Raw genomic sequence first — 21207 nt, 5'->3', positions numbered from 1 at the left:
TTTTACCTTTACTTTTTTTCCTTAATGATCGTGTTATAACTTTTCCAATGATTGCCATGTATATTTGTTTTTCTCAAAACTAGACGGAATTTGTTTGAAAGATTTTATACTTCACATGATATACGTTCAGTATTTTTATGTTGTAGGCTACAGGATTACCACAAGTTTTTTTTTATGAAGACAAGACTACAAGAAGCTCGTGAAAGATGGTGGATCTCATCACTGGATAGCTGTATCCCTAGGCAGAACATGTTTGTGGAAACGATCATCTCTGAAGAATATGATAGGGTATGTGGTACTGAAATGACAACTTGTGCAAATAGGAAGATATTACTTTTCTTGGTTGCAGCAGCACATTTTACATACTGTGCACAACTAACTAATAGGAAGCTGCAGCTCTGGTGAACTAAGAAAGATGTGAAGATATTCAACTGTAAACCTTGCAATTTTGAAGCAGTCAACCTTGCAATTTGACACTGTAACCAAAAGATATTCAACTTAGTAGCCTATCGTCCAATATGAATATGGGGGTTTGTCAGGAAGATGTAAACTCTAACTTGTCTCTGACCAAAAAAAGACGGTTTTGTGAATTGGTAATAAATGGACTTGTTGACTCCACCAGCTCATCTTGAATCTTTTGAGAAGAGATAGTCGTAGAATTGTTACCTATCAGCTATTGAATAGGATAAATAGTAGTTCAGGGAGTTCTACCTGACAAACCACCTGGTATTTTGATATGAGGAGCCAGTAAACACAGCTCCGAACTTATATTTCAGGATGGTGAGGAGTCTATTTAAGAAGTTCGGAGTTGTGTTTGTTTCTCTCCTCTGTCCCAATGATAAGACTTACATTTCAGTGAGAACCAAGAAACAAATTGAGGTGCTTACATCAGTAATTGGTACGTGTAGACAACGGAGCAGTTTGCCGAAGGTCTATCTGAAATAGCCTCCCTACCTCCCAAAGTAGGGGTAAGGTCTACGTACACTCTACTCCCCAGACTCCACTTGGGATCACACTGGGTATGTCGTTGTTGCAGACAGTGAGGCAGTTTGTTGAAAACATGACTCATAAAGATGAGATGTGTAGATTTGGCATTACCTTTATGCCATTTTGTATTCTTTAGGTAAATTTCTTATTTGGAGTTGAATTAATCTAGTGGACTGCATTGCACATAGATATGTAAAGGTACAAAAGCAAAACAAAGTCCTGAGATCTGAGTTAGTACTAATTAATGCTCGTATTGCTCCTAGTAGAGATAGGGCTACTTTTGGGTATGAAAGAAGGATGTTCCTAGCCCTTGGCACATCCCTTTGATAGCTTTGTTTAGCCTCGTTGACTATGTTGATCCATCCATATTGACGTGCAAATATGCATGGATCATTTTGTGAGAAGTTTGGTAAAAACATGACTGATCTAAGCAGCATGCTCGTCTGACGTCTCTGTGAGATTTATAGAGTCAAATCTGTTGGATTAGGATACATTGCTTCTGTTTAAATGGAAGGACCATTAGTAGTTCTGGTCATTATTCTACGATTAGTAGAAGGAAGAGATTTTTTTTTTCTTTCTTTCTTTGGCCATGTTGGATCCTGACATACCAATAGGTACCAGAATGTCGAATTTACATCGTCCTGCTTTGTCGCGCTTTCTATAGTATTTTGCCATGGCTTTGTCACCGCCTTTGTTTTTCCCCCAACTGCTTTGAACTATTTTTCCTTGAGCCGAGGGTTCGTCGGAAGCAACCTCTCTACCTTCAAGTAGCGGTAAGGTTTGCATGCACTGTACCCTCTCCAGACCTCACTTTGTAGTGTACCCTCTCCAGATCTCACTTTGTAGGGTTACACTGGATATGTTGTCGTTGTTTACATCCTCTCAGAGAGACACAATTGCATTTACTGTACAAATATTTGCTGTGCCGACTGCCTTCCCATATACATGATCAGTTGATCTCTATTTAACTCCAACCTCTGCGTGGTTTATACTCTTTTTCTTTTCCATCACCAAACCTCGATGCCCAGGTAGACGTGCCCTTCACCCAGCTGCTTCCGGCACAACTTGCGTTGAAAGACTGGATGGTTCACAGGGTTCTGCAATTGCATGTTTCATACATTAACATTCTTCTGGCCTGAGACTTCAGTAGTTCATATACTTGTCAGTCTCTTTTACTCCTTTGGTATCTGTTGCTCTTTTTTTGATAATAATGCTCCTTTTGAAGAAGCTCGCACACGTTCACTGACTCCCACACAATGCAGAGGGCGATTCAGGATTTAAAGTTTATATACGTTCTTCAGACAACTTAACAACACTAATTCAGTTTACTATTCCTAGGTATATTGATAAATTTCTTACTGCCTACTGGATTTGGTTAAAATTACGGTGTTCATGTGACCCCGTAGACAACACTTTAGGTCCGGCCCTGCCTCAATAGAACCAGTATCTCTACCGCCACCTATTACTCAACAGATTATAGATTGATTGAAAAACTGTTCTCAGCTTCTTGACATCGCATCATTTTGGGAGTTTACTAATTCCAGTCTTCATGTTAGCGCGGAAAGTAGCAAGATTTATTTCAGAGAAAGATATGTGCTGCATTAGGTTGATGTACATGTATTCTGGTCAGGTGGAGATCATATTTTGCTGTATTCAGTAATATCTGATTGTACTCGGGCCGCGATGTCTGGAGAAGGAAAACAAGAAAAAACATGAATCCAGAACATCCTATTATATAATGTCAAACATCAAAGTCATACCAACTGTACCTTAAAAGTAATCAGTTGTGATGAAATTGAATCGTCAAGATCTTCGTAATTGTTTTCAGTAGACCCTCTGCTAAAGGAAAAACGTCAAAACAGGTAACTGTTTTAGATTTTCTATTTTGGTAATGAGATAATTTGAAGATCAATTAGTTGATTTAGTTTGGGTAAACTTTTCTATTTTTCCAATACAGATGAATTATCTGTCATGAGAAACTTACTGTGTAAATATAGCTAAGAGGCCAATAATGACACTTAATAACACTCACAGAGTCTCTGCTGCCTGTGACTTCCCACCTACTACTAATGCCAACTGTGACCCAACCAAACCACTCATTTTACCTTTTCAAATACCATATCACTTGCTGTTAGCTCGCGAGTCGAACTTGCTCTCTTGCCATGCCTTTCATCACTCGCTTGAGTCAAACTCAAACCACTCTTTGAGTTTGGTGGATCATCCATTATTCACTCTCTTGCCCATTATCTGCAGGGAGCGCAGCAACTGAGATGCATAAAATGGAACAATCATTGCCATCAATTTGTTCTGCACAAACTCAGAGTAGACTCTCGGCTCAAGTAACATATGACTGAGACTGTTATGAAAGATCCTCGGCGCAAGTAACATATGACAGAGACTGTTATGAAAGATCCTCGGCTCAAGTAACATATGACAAGCCAGAGCGAATAAGACATAATTAAAAAAAAGAGGGCAGCCCGGTGCACTAAAACTATGCGCAGGGTTCCGGAAAGGGCCCCACCACAAGGGTGTATGTACGCAGTCTTACCTTGAGCTGAATAAGACATAACAAATACTAATAGAGAAAGCATTATAAAACATAGAGAGCAGAACAATGTGATAAACAAAGCATAAGAAACATGTTTACATTGGTGTGGTCTATGTTGAGATTCTACTTCTTTTGCAGTTTTGCTCACTTGAAAACTCTTTTGGATTAATCATGTAGACTTAGTTATCAACTCTCTCTTAACAATTTGATGCATATCAAGAGATAGAGACAGTAGAGGACACTACTTCTTCACATGATCAGTAGCAGGTTGATAACTGATAAATAAAAATGTATACTGCTTTTAAGCTATGTTGCTCGGACTCTTCAAAAATGTCAATGGATGCGTGTCAGGTCTCCAAAATTAGGGAGAATCGAACATGGGGTCGCGCAAATTAGCTTTCAATTTCGAATCGTGGGTGAGTTAGGTCGTGCATAGTTCAAAATTCGATAGATAATAATAGACCAGCTTGCTCACGATTCGAAATTTAGTGGTTAATATATCAACATCTCTATCCTTTTCCATTTAAATATCAGGCGTTTTTTCAACAGTAAAGTTCGAACTCATGACATGCGTTTCATCCATGCATCATGTGTTGCATTACACTAACAATTATTCTTGGGATCCATAACTTAACTAGTGCATGCCGAGAAGTCGCCTAGTAGTCAATGAAATGAATTGCGATTTACTTTCATTTCAAGTTCAAATTAGGGCTGTCAAAAACACTAGATATTTTCTTCTTATCTATCCATATACCCTTGAATTACGGATCGGTCTAGGGGGCGAGAGGGTGTACCCAAGATTATGCAATTATACAAATTTAAGTTGTTTGGGCTCTTCAAAAATATCTACGGATGCATGTCGGATCTTTCAAAAATAATGTATTTTTAAAGAATCTGACACAAGTGCGACGACATTTTTAAAGAGTTCGAGCAAATAACATTCCTTTTCCAATGGTTAGTGTGATTGATTAAATAGCTGACGAAGGGTTAAACAGCAAGAATGCTGATGACACTAGCAAAATTCTAAAACAATTCGGTGGAAAATTCATAAAATATATCATCAAAAAAAGAAATATTTCAAAAAATAAAAATTTCAAAAATGAAAATAATGGATTTCAATAAACAAAGAGAAGACATAATACATAAAGATGTCTTTTAATTTGGCTTTAACCTCTCTATGCCTTTCATCTTTGTAGGCAATTAACATAAACATGCGTTTTACGTGACAAATCGCATGAGATGGATTAGCTGTACATCAAATCACGTGAGATTTATCACATACACGTATATCGACTTACTTAATTTTATGATAGTTTACGCATCTACTTATGTACATACGAGGTTGAAGGATGAATATGCAGCTGAGACCAAGTTAAAATCGACCAGTACGATAACCACCGGAATTGTTTCCTTTTTTTTTTTTTTGGGTTCACATTGAAGAAAATGGTAAACCAAAAATAGGTGTTTGAGTAAAATAAAATGAAGATGGGAAAAAATTTGAATTGAATGTTCTTAAATTTACTAATAATAGTTAGGGGTTGTTTATTTAGCTGATTAATAGCCTGTTTGGATGGCGAAATATATGAAAGTTTAAAAGTGTTTATTTTAAAAAAAAAAAACATAAGGCGTTTGATTAAATTTTTTTGAGATTAAATAAGTATGTGATTGGCCATGAAAATTAAATTGAAGTTGAAGTTGTGTTTGACCATGAAGATAAATTGAAGTTGTTTTTGAATTTTTGAGAGTAAATTGGAGTGAAAATAAGTTTTACTAAGTTGAATTCTGAATTTTTTTTCAAAATTTTATAGCCAAACACCTTTTTCGAAATTTAACATCGGAAAAAAAAATATTTTCAAGGTCAGATGCCCAAGTATATTTTATCAAAAATGTTTTTGCTTGTACGGACTTGACAATTTTGCCTTCATGAGCTAATTCTTAAGGTTTAGTTAAACTCACACATCATATTTTATATTGTATCAAAGTCAGGTTCATTCCCATTTGAGCTTCTGATCCATGCTCTTGTTGGACCTGAGCGTGAAGGGAATTTTTACGGTGGGTTAAAGTCCCCCATCAGTTGGGAGATAGACAAGTGGTTTGGTTATCATGAGTTGAACAATCATCTCTTTATAAGTTAGGCTCATATGTCTAATTTTTCATGGTATAGAATCATATCTGTTCTCTTTGAGCTCCCAGTCTACACTCCAGTTGGACTTAGACGTCTGTTTTGAGCTCTCGATCCATGCTTTAGTTAGATTTTGTCATGAAGGGAGTGTTCAAATGAATTATAAGAGAATGAGCTGGTAATTTGCTTAATGGCTTTGAAAATCTTTCCTTCGTAAATTAACTTTTATAGTTGAGTTGGGTAAAATTTATTTGTAAAGATATTCACTTGATTAAGTTTGAGATAAGCATTCAGCACCTTCTGAACTATGGTCAAAATTGCTACGACACACTTCAACTTCATAGGGGTCTTATTACCTTTTTGAACTCAATTTTAACGTATTTTTGTGCTGACGTGACACCTTTATTATATAAAATGAAGCCCACGTCAAAGGTGCCACGTAAGCTAAAAAGATTGACAAAAAGTGTCACGCTAGCTAAAAAAGTTGACAAAACTGTGCTAAAATTTAGTTCAGAGGTAAAAAGATCATGCAAAATTAAAATGTACCATAACAAATTTGATGATAATTGAGAAGTACTGAATGCTTTACTCAGTAGCTGTTTGGCCATGAAAACTAAAATTTTCTGGAGTTGGAGTTGAAAGTGGAGTTGGAGTTGTGTTTGACCATGTCTTTTTTGATTTTTTTTTTTTTGACTTTTGAATTTTTTTTAAATATGATTTTATGCCCCAACTTTTACAAACTATGAAAATCACCCAACTAAAATTTACTAACTAACATACAAGTGATTCTTATTTATAGAGACACTTCCATTTCTCGAATCAAATTTGTGTTAACGAAAAAAATAGCACTCGAGAACAAATGTAAAAATGATTGTCAAAAATGTCATGAAACAAGCTAATTTGTCCCATTGCTTAAAAGTGTGTAGCACCATAACAGTCCATTATACTGAACAAAGTGTTGAGATAGTCTTGCCACTAAGCATGTTCATTCCTCGTTCCTGCATTAAAATATTACAATTGGATAATACAATTGGAAATTCAATCCTTTATCAATCTCATTAAGCAAACCAAAACAGAAGGATAAGTTGTTTGGGGTATCAAAAAGACAGCCACAACTGGGGGAAACAATCGCATGTTTGTTGGTAGTTAAGAAGAGTTTTATGTAAAAATTTACAAGATTGAGGTTATATGTAATAATAATAAAAGTTAGAATTGGAGTTGAAAAATTGTGAAAACACCAAAAACCTGCTTTTCCTTTTCAGATTTTTTTTTTCGAATTTTCATAGCCAAATACCACAATTTCCAATTCTGATTTTTTTTCTTGAAAAAAAGGGAAAATTTTTTATGGCCAAACGGGACCTTAGAAAGTTTGGGAAAACTTTTTTATTTATCCAATACAAATGAGTCATCTGTCATGAGAAACTTATTCTTCAAAAATAGGTAAGAGGCCAATAATGACCAACATAATTACACTCACATAGTCACTGCTATGCCTGTGACTTCCCTACTATACTACTAATGCTAAATGTGACCCCAACCAAACCACTAATTTTCCTTTTCCATTTTCAAACACCCCCAAAATATTTTTTGAGAAGTTTCTATTTGATTTTCTACCTACAATATTTCTTGGCATAAGTGTTAATGCACTATGATTGCTTTGTATGTATTGAATTTATGAATAGTTTCTTGATTTGATTGTTTTTTTCCTTCAAAATTTGTATAATTAAATTACACTTTCACTTACAATCTAATTATATAACTATCGAAGAAATCAAAAAAATCACAATAACCTACTAAAATCACAACCAAAAGCCCATCTTTATATTAATTTAATAAATCGACATAATTGATTTCATAATTTCTTGACGAAAAACTAAATCAATCCAAACTACCTATACCCCTATATATGTACACTCCCTCCATTTGCTTACTTGTCATCATTTGGCTTCTCGAGGTCAAACAATATGAACTTTAATTAATATTTTAATTTATATTTTTTTATTATATTAATATACAAATGATTGCAATTTATAACATTTTTTTATATAGTTTTAAATAATTTAAATTTTAAATTTAAAAGATTAAATTATACTTCTTAACAGATTGATGAAAGTTTATATAATTTGACCTTGAAAAGAAAAAAGATAATAAGTAAAAGTGAAAAAAAGATGCATACATATACACCCACTACACTACTCACTACTAATGCTGCCTGTGACGCCAACCAAACCACTCATTTCACTTTCTTTCCTTCTCCCGAACTCTCCAATTTTCCTTTTTTGCCTTTTTCCCATCTCCTAATTTTAACTCTTTCTTGACAGTTCATTGCCATTAATCCATTTCCCCACTTGTTCTTCTTCCTAACTACTTTATTTATGTGAAATCCCTCTTTGCTTAAAGATCAAGAATCATCCTTCTTGATTACTACATTTTCTTTTCTTTATTAAAAAATTGTGAGGAATATAGCACAAAGATGTCTGTTAGTGTTAGTGGGGTTCTATTCCCCTTTATGTTCTTTGTTTTATTTATGAGTTTTCTTGGTGCTCCAATTTCCCAAGTAAGTAATCTTTTTTTAGTCATTTGTTCTTTCTTAATAGTGTTTCTTGATAGATCTTATCAAAGTTGTTGGTGTAAAAATTGAATTTTTATGGTGTGTTTGAGCTAAATTTGGTCATATAGGCAAAAGGGTGTGGGATTGTGACTATAAAGGTTGAACTTTTATGGACCTTTGAGCAATACTTGGTGCCTATAAAGATTGAATTTTTATGAAATATTGAGCTATATTTTGCTTCTGTAGGCAAAAGGGTCTCTAGAAAGATTGGATTTTTATGGAATATTGAGGTATATTTTGCTTCTGTAGGCAAAAGGGTTTGAGATTGTGTTTATAAAGATTGAGTTTTTATGGAATAATGAGCTATATTTTTAGGCAAAAGGGTCACTATAAATATTGATTTTTTGTGGAACATTGAGCTATATTTTGCTTCTGTAGGCAAAAGGGTGTCCATAAAGATTGAATTGTTATGGAATGTTTGAGTTATATTTGCTTCTGTAGACAAAAGGGTGTCTATAAAGATGGAGTTTTTATGAAATGTTTAGTTGTATTTTGCTTCTGTAGGCAAAAGGTTCTGAGATGGTGACCATAAAGATTTGAGTTTTTGTGGAATATTGAGCTATATTTTGCTTCTGTAGGCAAAAGTGTATGAGATGTTATCTATAAAGACTGAGTTTTTATGGAATATTGAAATATGATTTTGCTTGTGTAGGCAAAAGGGTCTGAGATGGTGCCTCTAATTGAGCCAGTGAAGGCAGAGAAAATGATGATGATGATGCTGAATAACACACGGAGGAAGCTAGGGAGTTTTCAGATTTGTGCACTTTGCACTTGCTGTGGTGGGGCAAAAGCAGTATGTTTGCCTACACCTTGTTGCTATGCTATCAATTGCAACATACCAAACAGGCCTTTTGGTTACTGTTCTTTCACTCCCAAAACTTGTAATTGCTTTGGATGCCATTACTAAATCCACAAGATATCAAAAAAAGTATCTCTCTTTCTATAATAGAAAAGAAGGGAAGGAAAGTTGTAAGTCAAATTAGATCTTTTTTTGGTATGTGATTTGTGTTTACCGTGAGTCTGAAAGGGGAGAGGAATATCTGTTCTTAGATTTGATTTGTTTATAATTGTTTGAAGGACAGCTATTTCCAGGTAATCTTTTGCTACTTCATGATGGGATTTGTGCCCCTAGCAGTAGTGTTAGTTTTTACTCTTTCAGTATTGAAGAAAATGTGATTCTTTTTCTAAGTAGCAAAAAACTTGGATGAAGTACTACTTTCAGATTGAAGTATAATACATTTATCCATTAAGTGTTTCTCTCTCTCTGTCTCTTTATCTTAATGAAGTTTACTGAAGTTGTTTATTGAGTGATCTTGTTAGTATATATTTTATTGATGTTGATAGTGTGTGTCATTATAAAAATATTGTTTGCTTAGTGAGGATGTCTACTGAGGTATTCATTACTGTCACTAAACTTATGTTTATTGTCTCAATGTTTTTGGTCATTAATTAATTGTGTACTGTATGGATAACCTTATTATAATGAGAAAATGATAGTTTCAACACTCAACCTAAGATTGAATTTTCCTCTTGTTGTCATAACAGCTAGTTGGTAGGAGAGCCTTGTTGTCATGTGATTAGGAGGTTACGGGATTCGAGATGTGGAAACAGTCTCTTGCAGAAATGCAAGGTTAGATGAATAGCGGGAGCTTAGTGCACCGGACCGGCCGCTGTCATAACAGCTAGTCAATGGAGGTGTACTGAATTTATTATTTAAGAGTAGGACAATTGTTGTTTATTGTTGATGTTGAGAGGGTCTTCATGTGATATTGGTTCACTCTTTGACAAATGAAGCAGCCCCCACAAGTCCCTATTATGTATTAAGGGAAAGAAGGGGAAAGTTTGGGAGAGGAGCTTTCACTTACCCTTAAGCAATAAAGAAATTAGATGTGGGCTTTTATTGCTTATGGAAAAGAGAATGAATGGGGTTGTTGTCAATGTAAGCAAACTTTAACAATTATGGTGGGTGGAAGTTGGGTCGGGTAGTTAAATTGAGCTACCATAATAATACACTATTGTTCAATTGTTGAGTAGTAGATTTTATGTCCATTGCATTTATAAGTTTGTCATGTATTTTCTAGGAGTCTTTTAGTCCTATTGGAGATTATATGCCAGTAGAAAATACAGAAAACTTCTAGTATTTGGTGAGTTAATGAGCGACATGATCAGTGAGGATTCATGCAGCCGATATCAACTTAGTTGTATTTGTTACCCAAATGCACAACTGTTTTGACCTTTGTTGCTCAAACTCCTCAAAAATGTCTTTGGATGCATGTCGGATTCGCCAAAATTAGTGTATTTTTGAAGAATTTGACATGGGTGCGGCATAAAAAATAAGAGTCCGCACAACTTAAGTTTTGACTCTTGTGATCACCTATTTAGAGTTGTGAATTATGACTTGTGTCAAATTCACCTTTCCTCAAGAAGAAAAGGAAGTAGTGTATATATTATAGGACTAACACATAATAGATGGTAAATAAGCATGTGGTGTGCACATTTAACAGTCCTTTTTTCAAAAAGAACAATGGTGTCATCTTCGAGTCGAGTCAGTTTGTGTGCATCTTGATTGTTCTCAGGGGCGGAGTCAGCTTTTGACAAGGTGGTTCGGATGAACCCTTCGGCGAAAATTTATACTACTATTTGTGCATGACATTATTTTTTATGTTCATATATATATTAGATGTTGAACCCCTTCAGCTAGTTTTTCTTCAAACTTTGAATCCCCTTAGTTGGAATCTTGACCTCGCCTCTGATTGTCCTTCAGGATATGTGCTTCCTCCTACTATTAGTTATGTTACTCAGACTCTTCAAGATGTTGCTGCACTCATACCAGATTCTCTGAAACACACTATTTTTTAAGGATCCGACATGATATTTTTGATTACGCTAACTATGCTTGTGAGTGAAAAAGAATGTGAATGGGTAGGGGACTTGTATTGACCATCCAAATCTGAATCTACTGTGTGTATGGAATCTAATTGACCTTGAATTTAAGACAATTATTTTTTGGAAACCCATGTGACATGTCCTTCCTTGGGACAAAGTAAGAAGATTTGTATTTTCTCCATTTGCATAATTGAAGTGTATTTTTAATCAACAATAAATGTGGTGGGATGAATTAATATTTTTTAAATTTTTAATCACAAGTTCAAGTTCGAATCTTGAGAACGGAGAAATTCTTAATCGGAAGTGTTTTTCTTTTTAGTAGACCTTACACGATATGAATAAAATTCTTTTATCCTTAGCCAGAGGTTCGAGGTTCAAAGTTCAACCCTTAAAAATGAAGAAATTCTTGATAAAAAAGTCTTTCCTCTATGTGTGCAAATTTGAATTAGTTTTAGATATCAAATGAATTAAATAAATGGTAAAAAGAAAATTGATTTGAATAAGTGATTGTCTTCCCATCAAAGAGAAGATAATGGACTTAAATGTATACTAGTAATGAGGGTGTGTAAAAATTAAATCGATTAATAAATCGAATTGATCAAGATACTATTGATTTTTTGTTATTGGATAATGTGTTTTTAATGATTTTATAATTTTTTTTTATTGGGTTATTGGTTCGATTTTACTTTTTTCTTATTGGGTTATTAGATAAATCGATAATTCAATAAGAATATATCAAAATTTTACACCTATACATACATATATATATATATATATATATATATATAAAGATTCTTGTAAATTAAAATAAATTAGGTAAGATTTTGATTAGCAGTTAAGATTGGTTTCTTTTCATGTTAGTTACTACTTTTTTTATTTGATGATTATTTTCTTACCGGTTAAAATCGAAAATTGAACTGTAAAGGGCTAAAAACGGATAAATCGAAAATCGATAAAAGATATTTTATTAATTTAATTATTGATTTAACATATTTAAAAATTAAATCAATAAACCGAACCAATAATACATAAAATCAAATTGAATCAATCATGCACACCCCTAGACTAACCTATGGTGTTTTTGTCTTCTTTCCTTTTCTTTTTTTGGGTGAGGAGTAAGAAATTATAAAGATTTTTTTGAGGGTCATTACATTGGAAAAGAGGGCATTAAATGACATTAATTGAATATTTTCAAAAAGCTTAATAGGACTAATAGGTTGGAGAAAAATGTACAATGCTAAAATACTACTATGAGTCTAGGGTTAAAAGGAAAATATGTTACCAAATTAGAGCAAACAAGTGGGAAAAATATTTTTTTTTTTTCAAAAAAAGGACCATATGTGTATTATTTTGGATTAAATAGAAATGTAAGTCAAAAGAAACATGTGCTTTTCTGTTTGAAATTTTTGTACTCTTTACCTTTTATATAAGGGCCAACAAGAATATTGATTCCCTCAATCATTGAAATTTTTTAATTTCTATAAAATCTCAATAAAAACATTTAATTTTAATTAATTAAAATCCATTTTTTGATTCCTTTGCTAGTGAATATTCACAAATTTATAACAGTTATGAATCGGTTCACCACTTATTTTTTTTTACGTATTATATCAGGCTTGTATTATATACCACTCTACATTATCCGCAAATAACATATTTTCTTCACAAAGGAACTAGAAGTACAAATTTTGGTTAAAATTAAGATACTTCGTATAGCAAACGAATACTTCTGTTCCTTTTTGCTATATAATATTTTCGTAATAACCGTATAACTTTTCAAACAAAAAGAAAAACATGCTAGACATCATTAAAAGGGTAAAACTTACCCAAATTCCGGCCGGGGAGAACAGGCCATTCAACAGGGAGATTCTGAAATTGCAGAGGCTTGGTTCGATCAAGTATATTGCTCAAAAAAATGTGTAACATCCACTACTTGGTTATACACATGTATACTTCACAATTTTTATCACTTCCAACTTCAAGTTTTTGAGTAGTATATTTATCTATCAATATTGCAACTTTATAGGAACTGTACAATTTTGATATTCTATAATTTAAATTCTTTCACTTTACATTTTTTATGATCATATGATATATATTTGATTCTGTAAACTGTATACTCTCAAATCTGAGGCCCTTCCTTCCGTTAAGGCGAAAACTTTGCCTATCTCAGTTTCTTGAATCTGCAGCATACGCGCTCATTTCATTCTTTTCAAGAATCTATACGTGGAAAATGGTCCGGTTGGGTCAAGTTTGAGCGGGTCAAAACAAGGTTGAGTTACTAAGAAATGAGTTGAATTTGCCACCTCTACGCGAACCTGATCCACTGGAAGTCCATGTAGAGCAATGCTTTACTTCTCCGGCTTTGCATAGGGATCCGCCCAACATGTGTCCTCCTCGACTGCCCTCTTCCATCGTCTTTTGAAGACCTTGTATTCGTTGTAGGATTGTCTTCTCACCTGAAGAAACTCACATACAAAACTGGTTCGCGATTCTGAATGAACATAGAAAGAGTCAAGCGTATGCTACTCTAAGGCCAACTAGAAGCATACCTCCACTCTGAAATTGAGAGTGCTGGTTTGTGATGGTACCTGCATCCGTGAAAATAATTTATAGAAAAAACGCGTGAAAGCTCATAAGTAAACACATCTAATATGGTGGACGCGATAGGTAAGCTATCGAATATTTCTAATATACATATCATCACTGGATAAGTTTACTAACACATACTTCTTTTCCAAGGGTTGTGATGTTCTCTTCACCCACTGTCAAATTCTTCTGCATGATTGACATCAACATGAATAAGGTAGAAATTGAAGAGGAGCAGCAAGTTCACTAAATGCATAAATCCCAGGAAAATTAGTTGTTTGACAAATAAGAAATGACTGAAGGGGAGCCCTGGAGTAGCTAGTAAAGTTGCTGTCATGTGATTAGGAGATCACAGGTTCAAGCCGTGGAAACAGCCTCTTGCAGAAATGCAAGGTAAGGCTGTGTACAATAGACCTTGTGGTCCGTCCCTTTCCTGGACCACATACATAGCAGGAGTTGTAGTGCACTGGGCTGCCTTCTTTACAAATAAGAAGCGACAATTTAAAAATCCGTAACATGACTCAAAAGAATGCGATAAGTGCGGACCACAAGCATAACAGGTTACACATAGAAAGGAAACTTTGCTGTTGCCTATTGCTAAATTTTTTTTTACAGGAAACTACAAAAGGAAATATCATGTTGAAGGAAAAAGCATTGTGTTAACAGTCGACTTAATGGAGCGATTGTGTTAGTACAGAGTGTCGATCAGGTGTGAACATCAAGTTAATGCGACTGCTTCATTATTGGTTTGCAAATAATTTTTTAGTGTGTCTGTTGCAGTTTTCAAAGTTCATTTTAAGCATTTTTATGTGCTTGTTTTGTTAGTGTTCGTAGTTTACCTTCTTTTCAGGTTCTCCTAGTGTTGGAAGACCATAATGAACAATGTATTCAGCATCGACAACTCCAATATTTTGAGTTCGGTCTCCCTATCACAAAAATGAACCAAGGAGCATCAGCACCTCATGACTGTAACATAAGCGAGCTATCGCTTTAACAAAAGAAAATTTAATGTCGTGTCCCAAATCAAGAACTACCTGTGCGCAGTAACCAAGCTGAATGTCCAAACCCCAAGCATGGATCAAGTCATTCTGTGAAACAAGAAGGAATAAGAGTAAGGATTGATTATCTTATTACAGATGAATATGCAGTTATGCCTGATGAACTGAACTAAACAGCAGATTAGAACAACGATTAAGGTGAAGTCGTCAGCCAGTGAAAAGGCCTAATACATTAACAAACACTCAAACTTGGCATCAATTGACAAATAAGAACTTCAACTTTGAAAGTGCACATCTAGACTCCCAACTCATCCCTATTGTGTCTCGTATTCACTTAACGCTGACGTGACACATAGATTTTGGAGGTATCTAGATGATCATTTTGTAAGTTGGAGTGTTCAATTGATACAATGGAGATGCGCTTAGGTGTCTAGATGTGTATACACGAAGTTTGAGCATTAACTTGACAATTGAGGCCAAGTTTGAGTGTTTATTTACGTGTTATGCCCAGTGAAAATGACTGAATGACTGAATGATTGAATGATTTCAGCACTTGATAATATCTACCTTGATACATTGAATGATTTCAGCACTTGATATTATCTACCTTGATAAGATAAATCAGGGAAGACTATATATCTCTTTATCAAAGACTAACTTTAACTTTCAAATATATGTAATGCAGATATAGCGCGGCATATGTAACTACTAGCAACAATACAGCATTTCTAAAAGGAAAAACCTGGATCATATACCAGACGCAGCGCCAGGCAGTGTGGGAAAACACAGGAGCCATTACTTCTATCCACCTGCAATATCCGAGAGTCCTTATGACTTCCGTAAAGTAACTGAGTTTCTACCTTTTTCATGCAGAGATGGGAGGTTGTTGCTGTAACAATTCCAATTTATGTTCCTACTTATTTCCCATGAAGAGATACGCGAGCGGCATAAAACAAAATTTACCCTGTACAAGGAGGAGCCGTACTGGTATAGTCACACCGAGTGTTAGTATCGCCAGCCTTATAAGTCCTTCTGCAATGTAACGCGTTAAAAATCAATTCATTCCAACATCGCAATATCTAACAACTCTTGTACACTCAAAATGAAATAAGAAACATATGAAAGAGCATATTAAGACAGAAAATTGTCAATGAAAACCTATGCACTCGTGATCTCCTCCCGCGAGCAGTAATCTGATGATGCACCTCCGATTTTCCAACATCTAGTGCTGGTTGTGAAATCTCCAGACCTTCGTCTTTCACAATAGATATGTATCTACAAGGATAATGCAGGTCAGGTTAAGTAAATACCGTAAATGGCTCCAGCAAAATAGTTCAGATAGTACTCTACCATCTCCTATATTCTTGAGTATATACCAAATTCCACATACCGTTCTGGGTTGAAATTTTCTACTCCGATATCTTCATCCCAGAGGAAGATATAACTGTACTCAGCAACGATATCTGGATGTAAGAATCTTTTTGCGAACCACCTGTTATTTTCATGACAGTCGAAGATGTCAAAGAGAGTTTCGTGCAAGCATAAGATGTTCTACGCTACTAAAGCAAGCATAGAAACTGTACCATTTCGTTTGGTTCAAAGCTGAGATGTGTATTACACTGTTACTCCAGTTAAAACTCCTCCATCCATCGACATTACCATCGTAGTGAAAAAGCATCACCACAAAATCACTTGATAGAAACTGCGAACTAATTCAATGAGTGAACTTATGGTAACTGTATGTCATAAAGTATGCAAGTCATTTAAACGCTCACCTTTTGTACCATCTCGTTTACTGTTTCCTTTTGCTTTATCCCAACAGCTGCAGCAAACAGGTATTTTGAAGGCTTTCTTTTCTGCTAAATCACAATTAAAAAGTAAAAACATGTTAGTGGCTGTTCGCGCTGCTGAAAAATCGATATCAGGACAATGTCAGTGTTATATTCTCGAGCTACATAAAATTCAACTCTGCATCGTAGAATTCATGAGGAACATCGAAAGATGGACATGAAATTAACCTTTGGATAACCCCATAAAGGCCGTCTTTCCAAGTTAGAAGTCTTCGCGATAATACCTTCAGGTAATGTCTCACTTCCATCAGGCCTGCATTGATTCTAAAACGGATGACACAAATTATTTATGCGATGAATATATCAAGTTACTCAGAAACCAACGAATAGTGCAAAACTCATGAATTAATAGGGACTAGTTGATAACATTTCAATGCTAAGAAGAACAAACCTGACATGATCTTCGCACTTTCCACAGCAAACTTTTCTGCACAGTAGAGTTCATATGATTATCGATTCCCATTGTGCATCATTTTGTGCAACAATTTACCAAAACTCGAAAAGTACACCAAGTTTGTTTTGTAAGTAAGTCAGACACTATAAAGTTAGAACAGATTGTTATCGCTTAGAAGCGTTATGGACATACATTTTATATGCAATTGATGTTTGTTCTACCATTTTGTTCACTATTTCAACTTTTTCAAGTAAAATCATAGTTTTTACTCGCAAAACTTCACCTTTTTCCAAGCGATTCATGTCTAAACACAAACAAAAGAGTACTCTTTTTCAACTTCAACTTCAACCAAATATGCATGTCCAAGAGATCAAGAGAATATGACATGTACCTCTTTATGATTTTCTGTAAAGCCACTCCCTAACAAGAGAATCAGACACAAAAACGAAACTGCAGGAAAGACCGCGCAGATACATGACCTCCTGATTTTTTGATCTTTGAGTAGTGACACCTAAAAACACCAACAAAGAGTCTCATTTTACACATTGAACTGAACATTGCAAACAACAAGCTACTTTTTTACTTAAAGTTCTCAGAACAAAGGATCTCCTTCTTCATAAGACAATATAATACAACAACAACAACAATAACATACCCAGTGTATTCCCACATAGTGGGTCTGGAAAGGGTAGAGTGTATGTAGACCATACCACTGCCTCGGGTGAAGTAGAGAGGCTGTTTCCGATAGACCCCCGGCTCAGGACCGATAACAGTATAACAAACACAAAACATAAATGCATATAAGCTAATACAATATGCAAAATAAACTAACACTGCTAGCTAATACGAGAAACAATACAGCCACAAGATAATACGATAAATTATCTATTCGAAATCATAGACATCACTCATCCACCACGAACAAGAGACTCCAGACACAAACACAATACTCTTCCCTACTGTTACCGACGCACACCTACCCCTAACCCTTTACCCTAATCCGCATCCTCCACACCTTTCTATCAAGGGTCATGTCCTCCATAACCTAACTACTCCACATCATGCCTAATCACCTCCTATAACACTACAAAATGGAAGTTTTAAGGAAAGAACAGGACACAAGAACTGGCCTCCCCACAACTAATTGTCCATTACAAAAGTCTTGGATCGCGTTATGTTGCTTAGACTCTTCAAAAATGTTGTCAGGTGCATGTTGGATCCTCCAAAAGTAGTGTATTTTTGAAGGATCTGACATGGGCGGGAAGCTTTTTTTTTTTTAATGTATAAAATATAAATAGCTTTGAATTCTTTGGCTTCTTCGTATGTTTACCCCCTCTTAGTCAAAATCATGGCTTCACCACTGCCAAGCGGTTTCAACTGAATCTAGCATTTTCGACATAAAAATGTAATATATTATATATGAAAAATGCTAAGTTTGTTTACAAACATTAAATTTCAGAACCTATAATTTCAGTAGTACAAATATTTTGATCATAAGAATATTAAACCTTTCAAATCTAAATCCTATATGCAAACAACATTGCATGACCTTAACTATTGATCAATGCTAAGCACATGCAAATACAACAACAACATAAACTATCAATATAATCCCACAGGTATGGATTCTTATCCTTACCCCGTGAACGTAAATTAAATAAACTGTTTTCGCTAGACCCCTTACATGCAAATACATTGAAATATATAAAAAAGAAGGGAAAAAAAAACTTACAAATGGCTTCATGTTCATTCAAATAAATAAGAATAATTAACTTGCAAATGGCTTCATCATGTCAACTTTTTTTAAAGTAATAAAGAAAGCATTTTAGAAGCCAAATGAAAAAAGGTTATTCTTCAAGATTCAACCTTCTTTATATATATATATATATTTGACAAGAAAAAAAAGATTTCTCACTTTTTCCTTTCTTGTTTTTTTTTTTTTTTTTTTTTTTTGTCTAAACAAAAAATTGTTAGAAGAAGAAAAAGGGTAATATTGTTAGAGAGAGAATATATAGATGGGAAAATGTGTAGGGGAAACTAAGTCAATTATGAACATGACGGGAAGTGGGGGCACGTTGTGGAACACATTGTTCGGTTTCCAACTACCTATATTCACAAAAATGACAAATATCATCTATCATCTTTTACGTTACATTCAAAATGGTCCCTTATAATAAATATGTACTCGTGTTCATCTTTATTTGTCCAGTATATATTGAAGGATTGTTTGGTATGCGGGATAAGGTGAAATGTGCGTTCATCTTTATTTATCTAGTATATTAAGGGGTTGTTTGATATGCGGGATAAGGTGAAATACACATTCATCTTTATTTGTTTAGTATATTGAGGGATTGTTTGGTACGAGGGATAAGGTGAAATGCGTGTTCGTCTTTATTTTTCTAGAGGGGTTGTTTGGTATGCTGGATAAGGTGAAATGAGCGTTCATTTTTATTTGTCTAGTATATTGAGGGGTTGTTTGATATGCGGGATAAAATGAAATACACATTCATCTTTATTTGTCTGGAATGTTGAGGGGTTGTTTGGTATACGGAATAAGGCGAAATATACGTTCAACTTTATTTGTCTAGTATATGGACGGGTTGTTTGATATGTCGAATCTTTATTTGTCTAGTATATTGAGGGGTTGTTTGCTATGTGGGATAAGGTGAAATCCGCGTTCATCTTTATTTGTTTAATATATTGAGGGGTTGTTTGATATGCGGGATAAGGTAAAATACACGTTCATCTTTATATATCTAGTATTTTGAGGGGTTGTTTGATATGAGGGATAAGGTGAAATGAGCGTTCATCATCTTTATTTGTCTAGTATATTGAGGGGTTGTTTAGTATGTGGGATAAGGTGAAATACACGTTCATCTTTAATTATCCAGTATATAGAGGGATTGTTTGGTATGCCGTCTAATTAAGGTGAAAATTTCACCGTGAAACGCGTGTTCATCTTTATTTGTCTAATATGTTGAGGGGTTATTTCATATGCGGGATAAGGTGAAATACGTGTTCATCTTTATTTGTCTAGTATATTGAGGGATTGTATGCGGGATAAGGTGAAATACGCGTTCATCTTTAATTGTCTAGTATATGGAGGGATTGTTTGGTATACGGGATAAGGTGAAATACACGTTCATCTTTAATTGTCTAGTATATGGAGGGATTGTTTGGTATACAGGACAAGGTGAAATATGCGTTCATCTTTATTTGTTTAATTAGTATATTGAGGGGTTGTTTGGTATACAGATAAGGTGAAATATGCGTTCATCATCTTTATTTCTTTGGTATATTGAGGGGTTGTTTGATATGCTGGATAAGGTGAAATATACACGATCATCTTTATTTGTCTAGTATATTGAGGGGTTGTTTGGTATACGAGATAAGGTGAAATATGTCATGATTAAGTTTGGTACTAAATTTACAGAAACATGCATGTTTGGTTGGGGACAAATTTATGCCATCAACGAACATGGTATAAATCTAGTACTCCTCTGTGCCAAACTTAATCATGGTATATCCCATTTTATCCCATTTAATATGAGATTATTTTATACCACCTCTTATATATATATATATATATATATATATATATATATATATGGGATAAGTTAATCCAGGAATTATAATTTCAAAATTATAATTGATTCCCAGATAATTTGGTCTAAATATGTTCAATTTTACTTGTTCAATTTGAAAAATCAAAAAATAATTTATTATTATTTGTCTGTTTTATCCAAGGGATTAAATTTTAGTATTTGTTCCCCCATATTTAGATGACTTATTAATAATAAGGGTGATATAATAAATTTTCTTAACAACAGATCAAATAAGTTAGAAAAATATATCACTTATAAAATAATTACAACAAAAAGATTATGATAAACAATACATATTATTTAGACTACTTGTTGAAAATGATAACTAACTTAATATAATTAAACACGTTAAGACTATGCTCCTCGTGTCAAAAAGTTGGGACATTTTATCAATATATGTCTATAACTTAATTCACAAATTGATAATACGAACAATTCTTTACACTATTATTATTGGATAAACAAACAAAAATACTAGTACTAAAAATTAGTAGTGATTTTGATTCTTGAATAATCCAAAACATTAACAAACATACTGAGAGTGTATTGATTACTATAAATCAAATATTAATATATTTTTTCTCCAACTAGAACGTTGTTTCATTTTCCTTGGATGA

At 34.2% G+C, this 21207-nt stretch overlaps 2 protein-coding genes across 3 annotated transcripts; one reads left to right on the top strand and one right to left on the bottom strand.

Moving 5' to 3' along the window:
- Nucleotides 1–7850: 7850 nt before the first annotated feature.
- Nucleotides 7851–9523, top strand: LOC107851665. Its single transcript, XM_016696743.2, has 2 exons — nucleotides 7851–8214; nucleotides 8921–9523. Exons 1-2 carry the CDS (start codon nucleotides 8131–8133, stop codon nucleotides 9173–9175), a joined length of 339 nt encoding a protein of 112 aa, XP_016552229.1. The 5' UTR covers nucleotides 7851–8130; the 3' UTR covers nucleotides 9176–9523.
- Nucleotides 9524–13039: 3516 nt separating this feature from the next.
- LOC107851890 lies at nucleotides 13040–18956 on the bottom strand. Of its 2 annotated transcripts, XM_016696981.2 has the most exons (15): nucleotides 18718–18956; nucleotides 17377–17496; nucleotides 16983–17018; nucleotides 16760–16855; nucleotides 16517–16597; nucleotides 16325–16443; nucleotides 16132–16233; nucleotides 15900–16016; nucleotides 15705–15773; nucleotides 15484–15550; nucleotides 14778–14831; nucleotides 14583–14669; nucleotides 13885–13932; nucleotides 13707–13745; nucleotides 13040–13613 (listed from the first exon to the last, which is right to left on the bottom strand). In XM_016696981.2, exons 1-15 carry the CDS (start codon nucleotides 18733–18735, stop codon nucleotides 13506–13508), a joined length of 1161 nt encoding a protein of 386 aa, XP_016552467.1. In that variant the 5' UTR covers nucleotides 18736–18956; the 3' UTR covers nucleotides 13040–13505. The 2 variants fall into 2 exon arrangements, with proteins under 2 accessions (XP_016552467.1, XP_047256636.1); XM_047400680.1 differs by lacking the exon at nucleotides 13885–13932 and having other exon boundaries at nucleotides 18718–18946.
- Between the last annotated feature and the right edge of the window lie 2251 nt (nucleotides 18957–21207).

The sequence above is a fragment of the Capsicum annuum genome, chromosome 12, assembly GCF_002878395.1.
Source record: "Capsicum annuum cultivar UCD-10X-F1 chromosome 12, UCD10Xv1.1, whole genome shotgun sequence".
NCBI classification, from domain to species: domain Eukaryota; kingdom Viridiplantae; phylum Streptophyta; class Magnoliopsida; order Solanales; family Solanaceae; genus Capsicum; species Capsicum annuum.
Note: the sequence above shows the minus strand (reverse complement) of the source record. Positions and strands in the feature narration are given on the sequence as shown.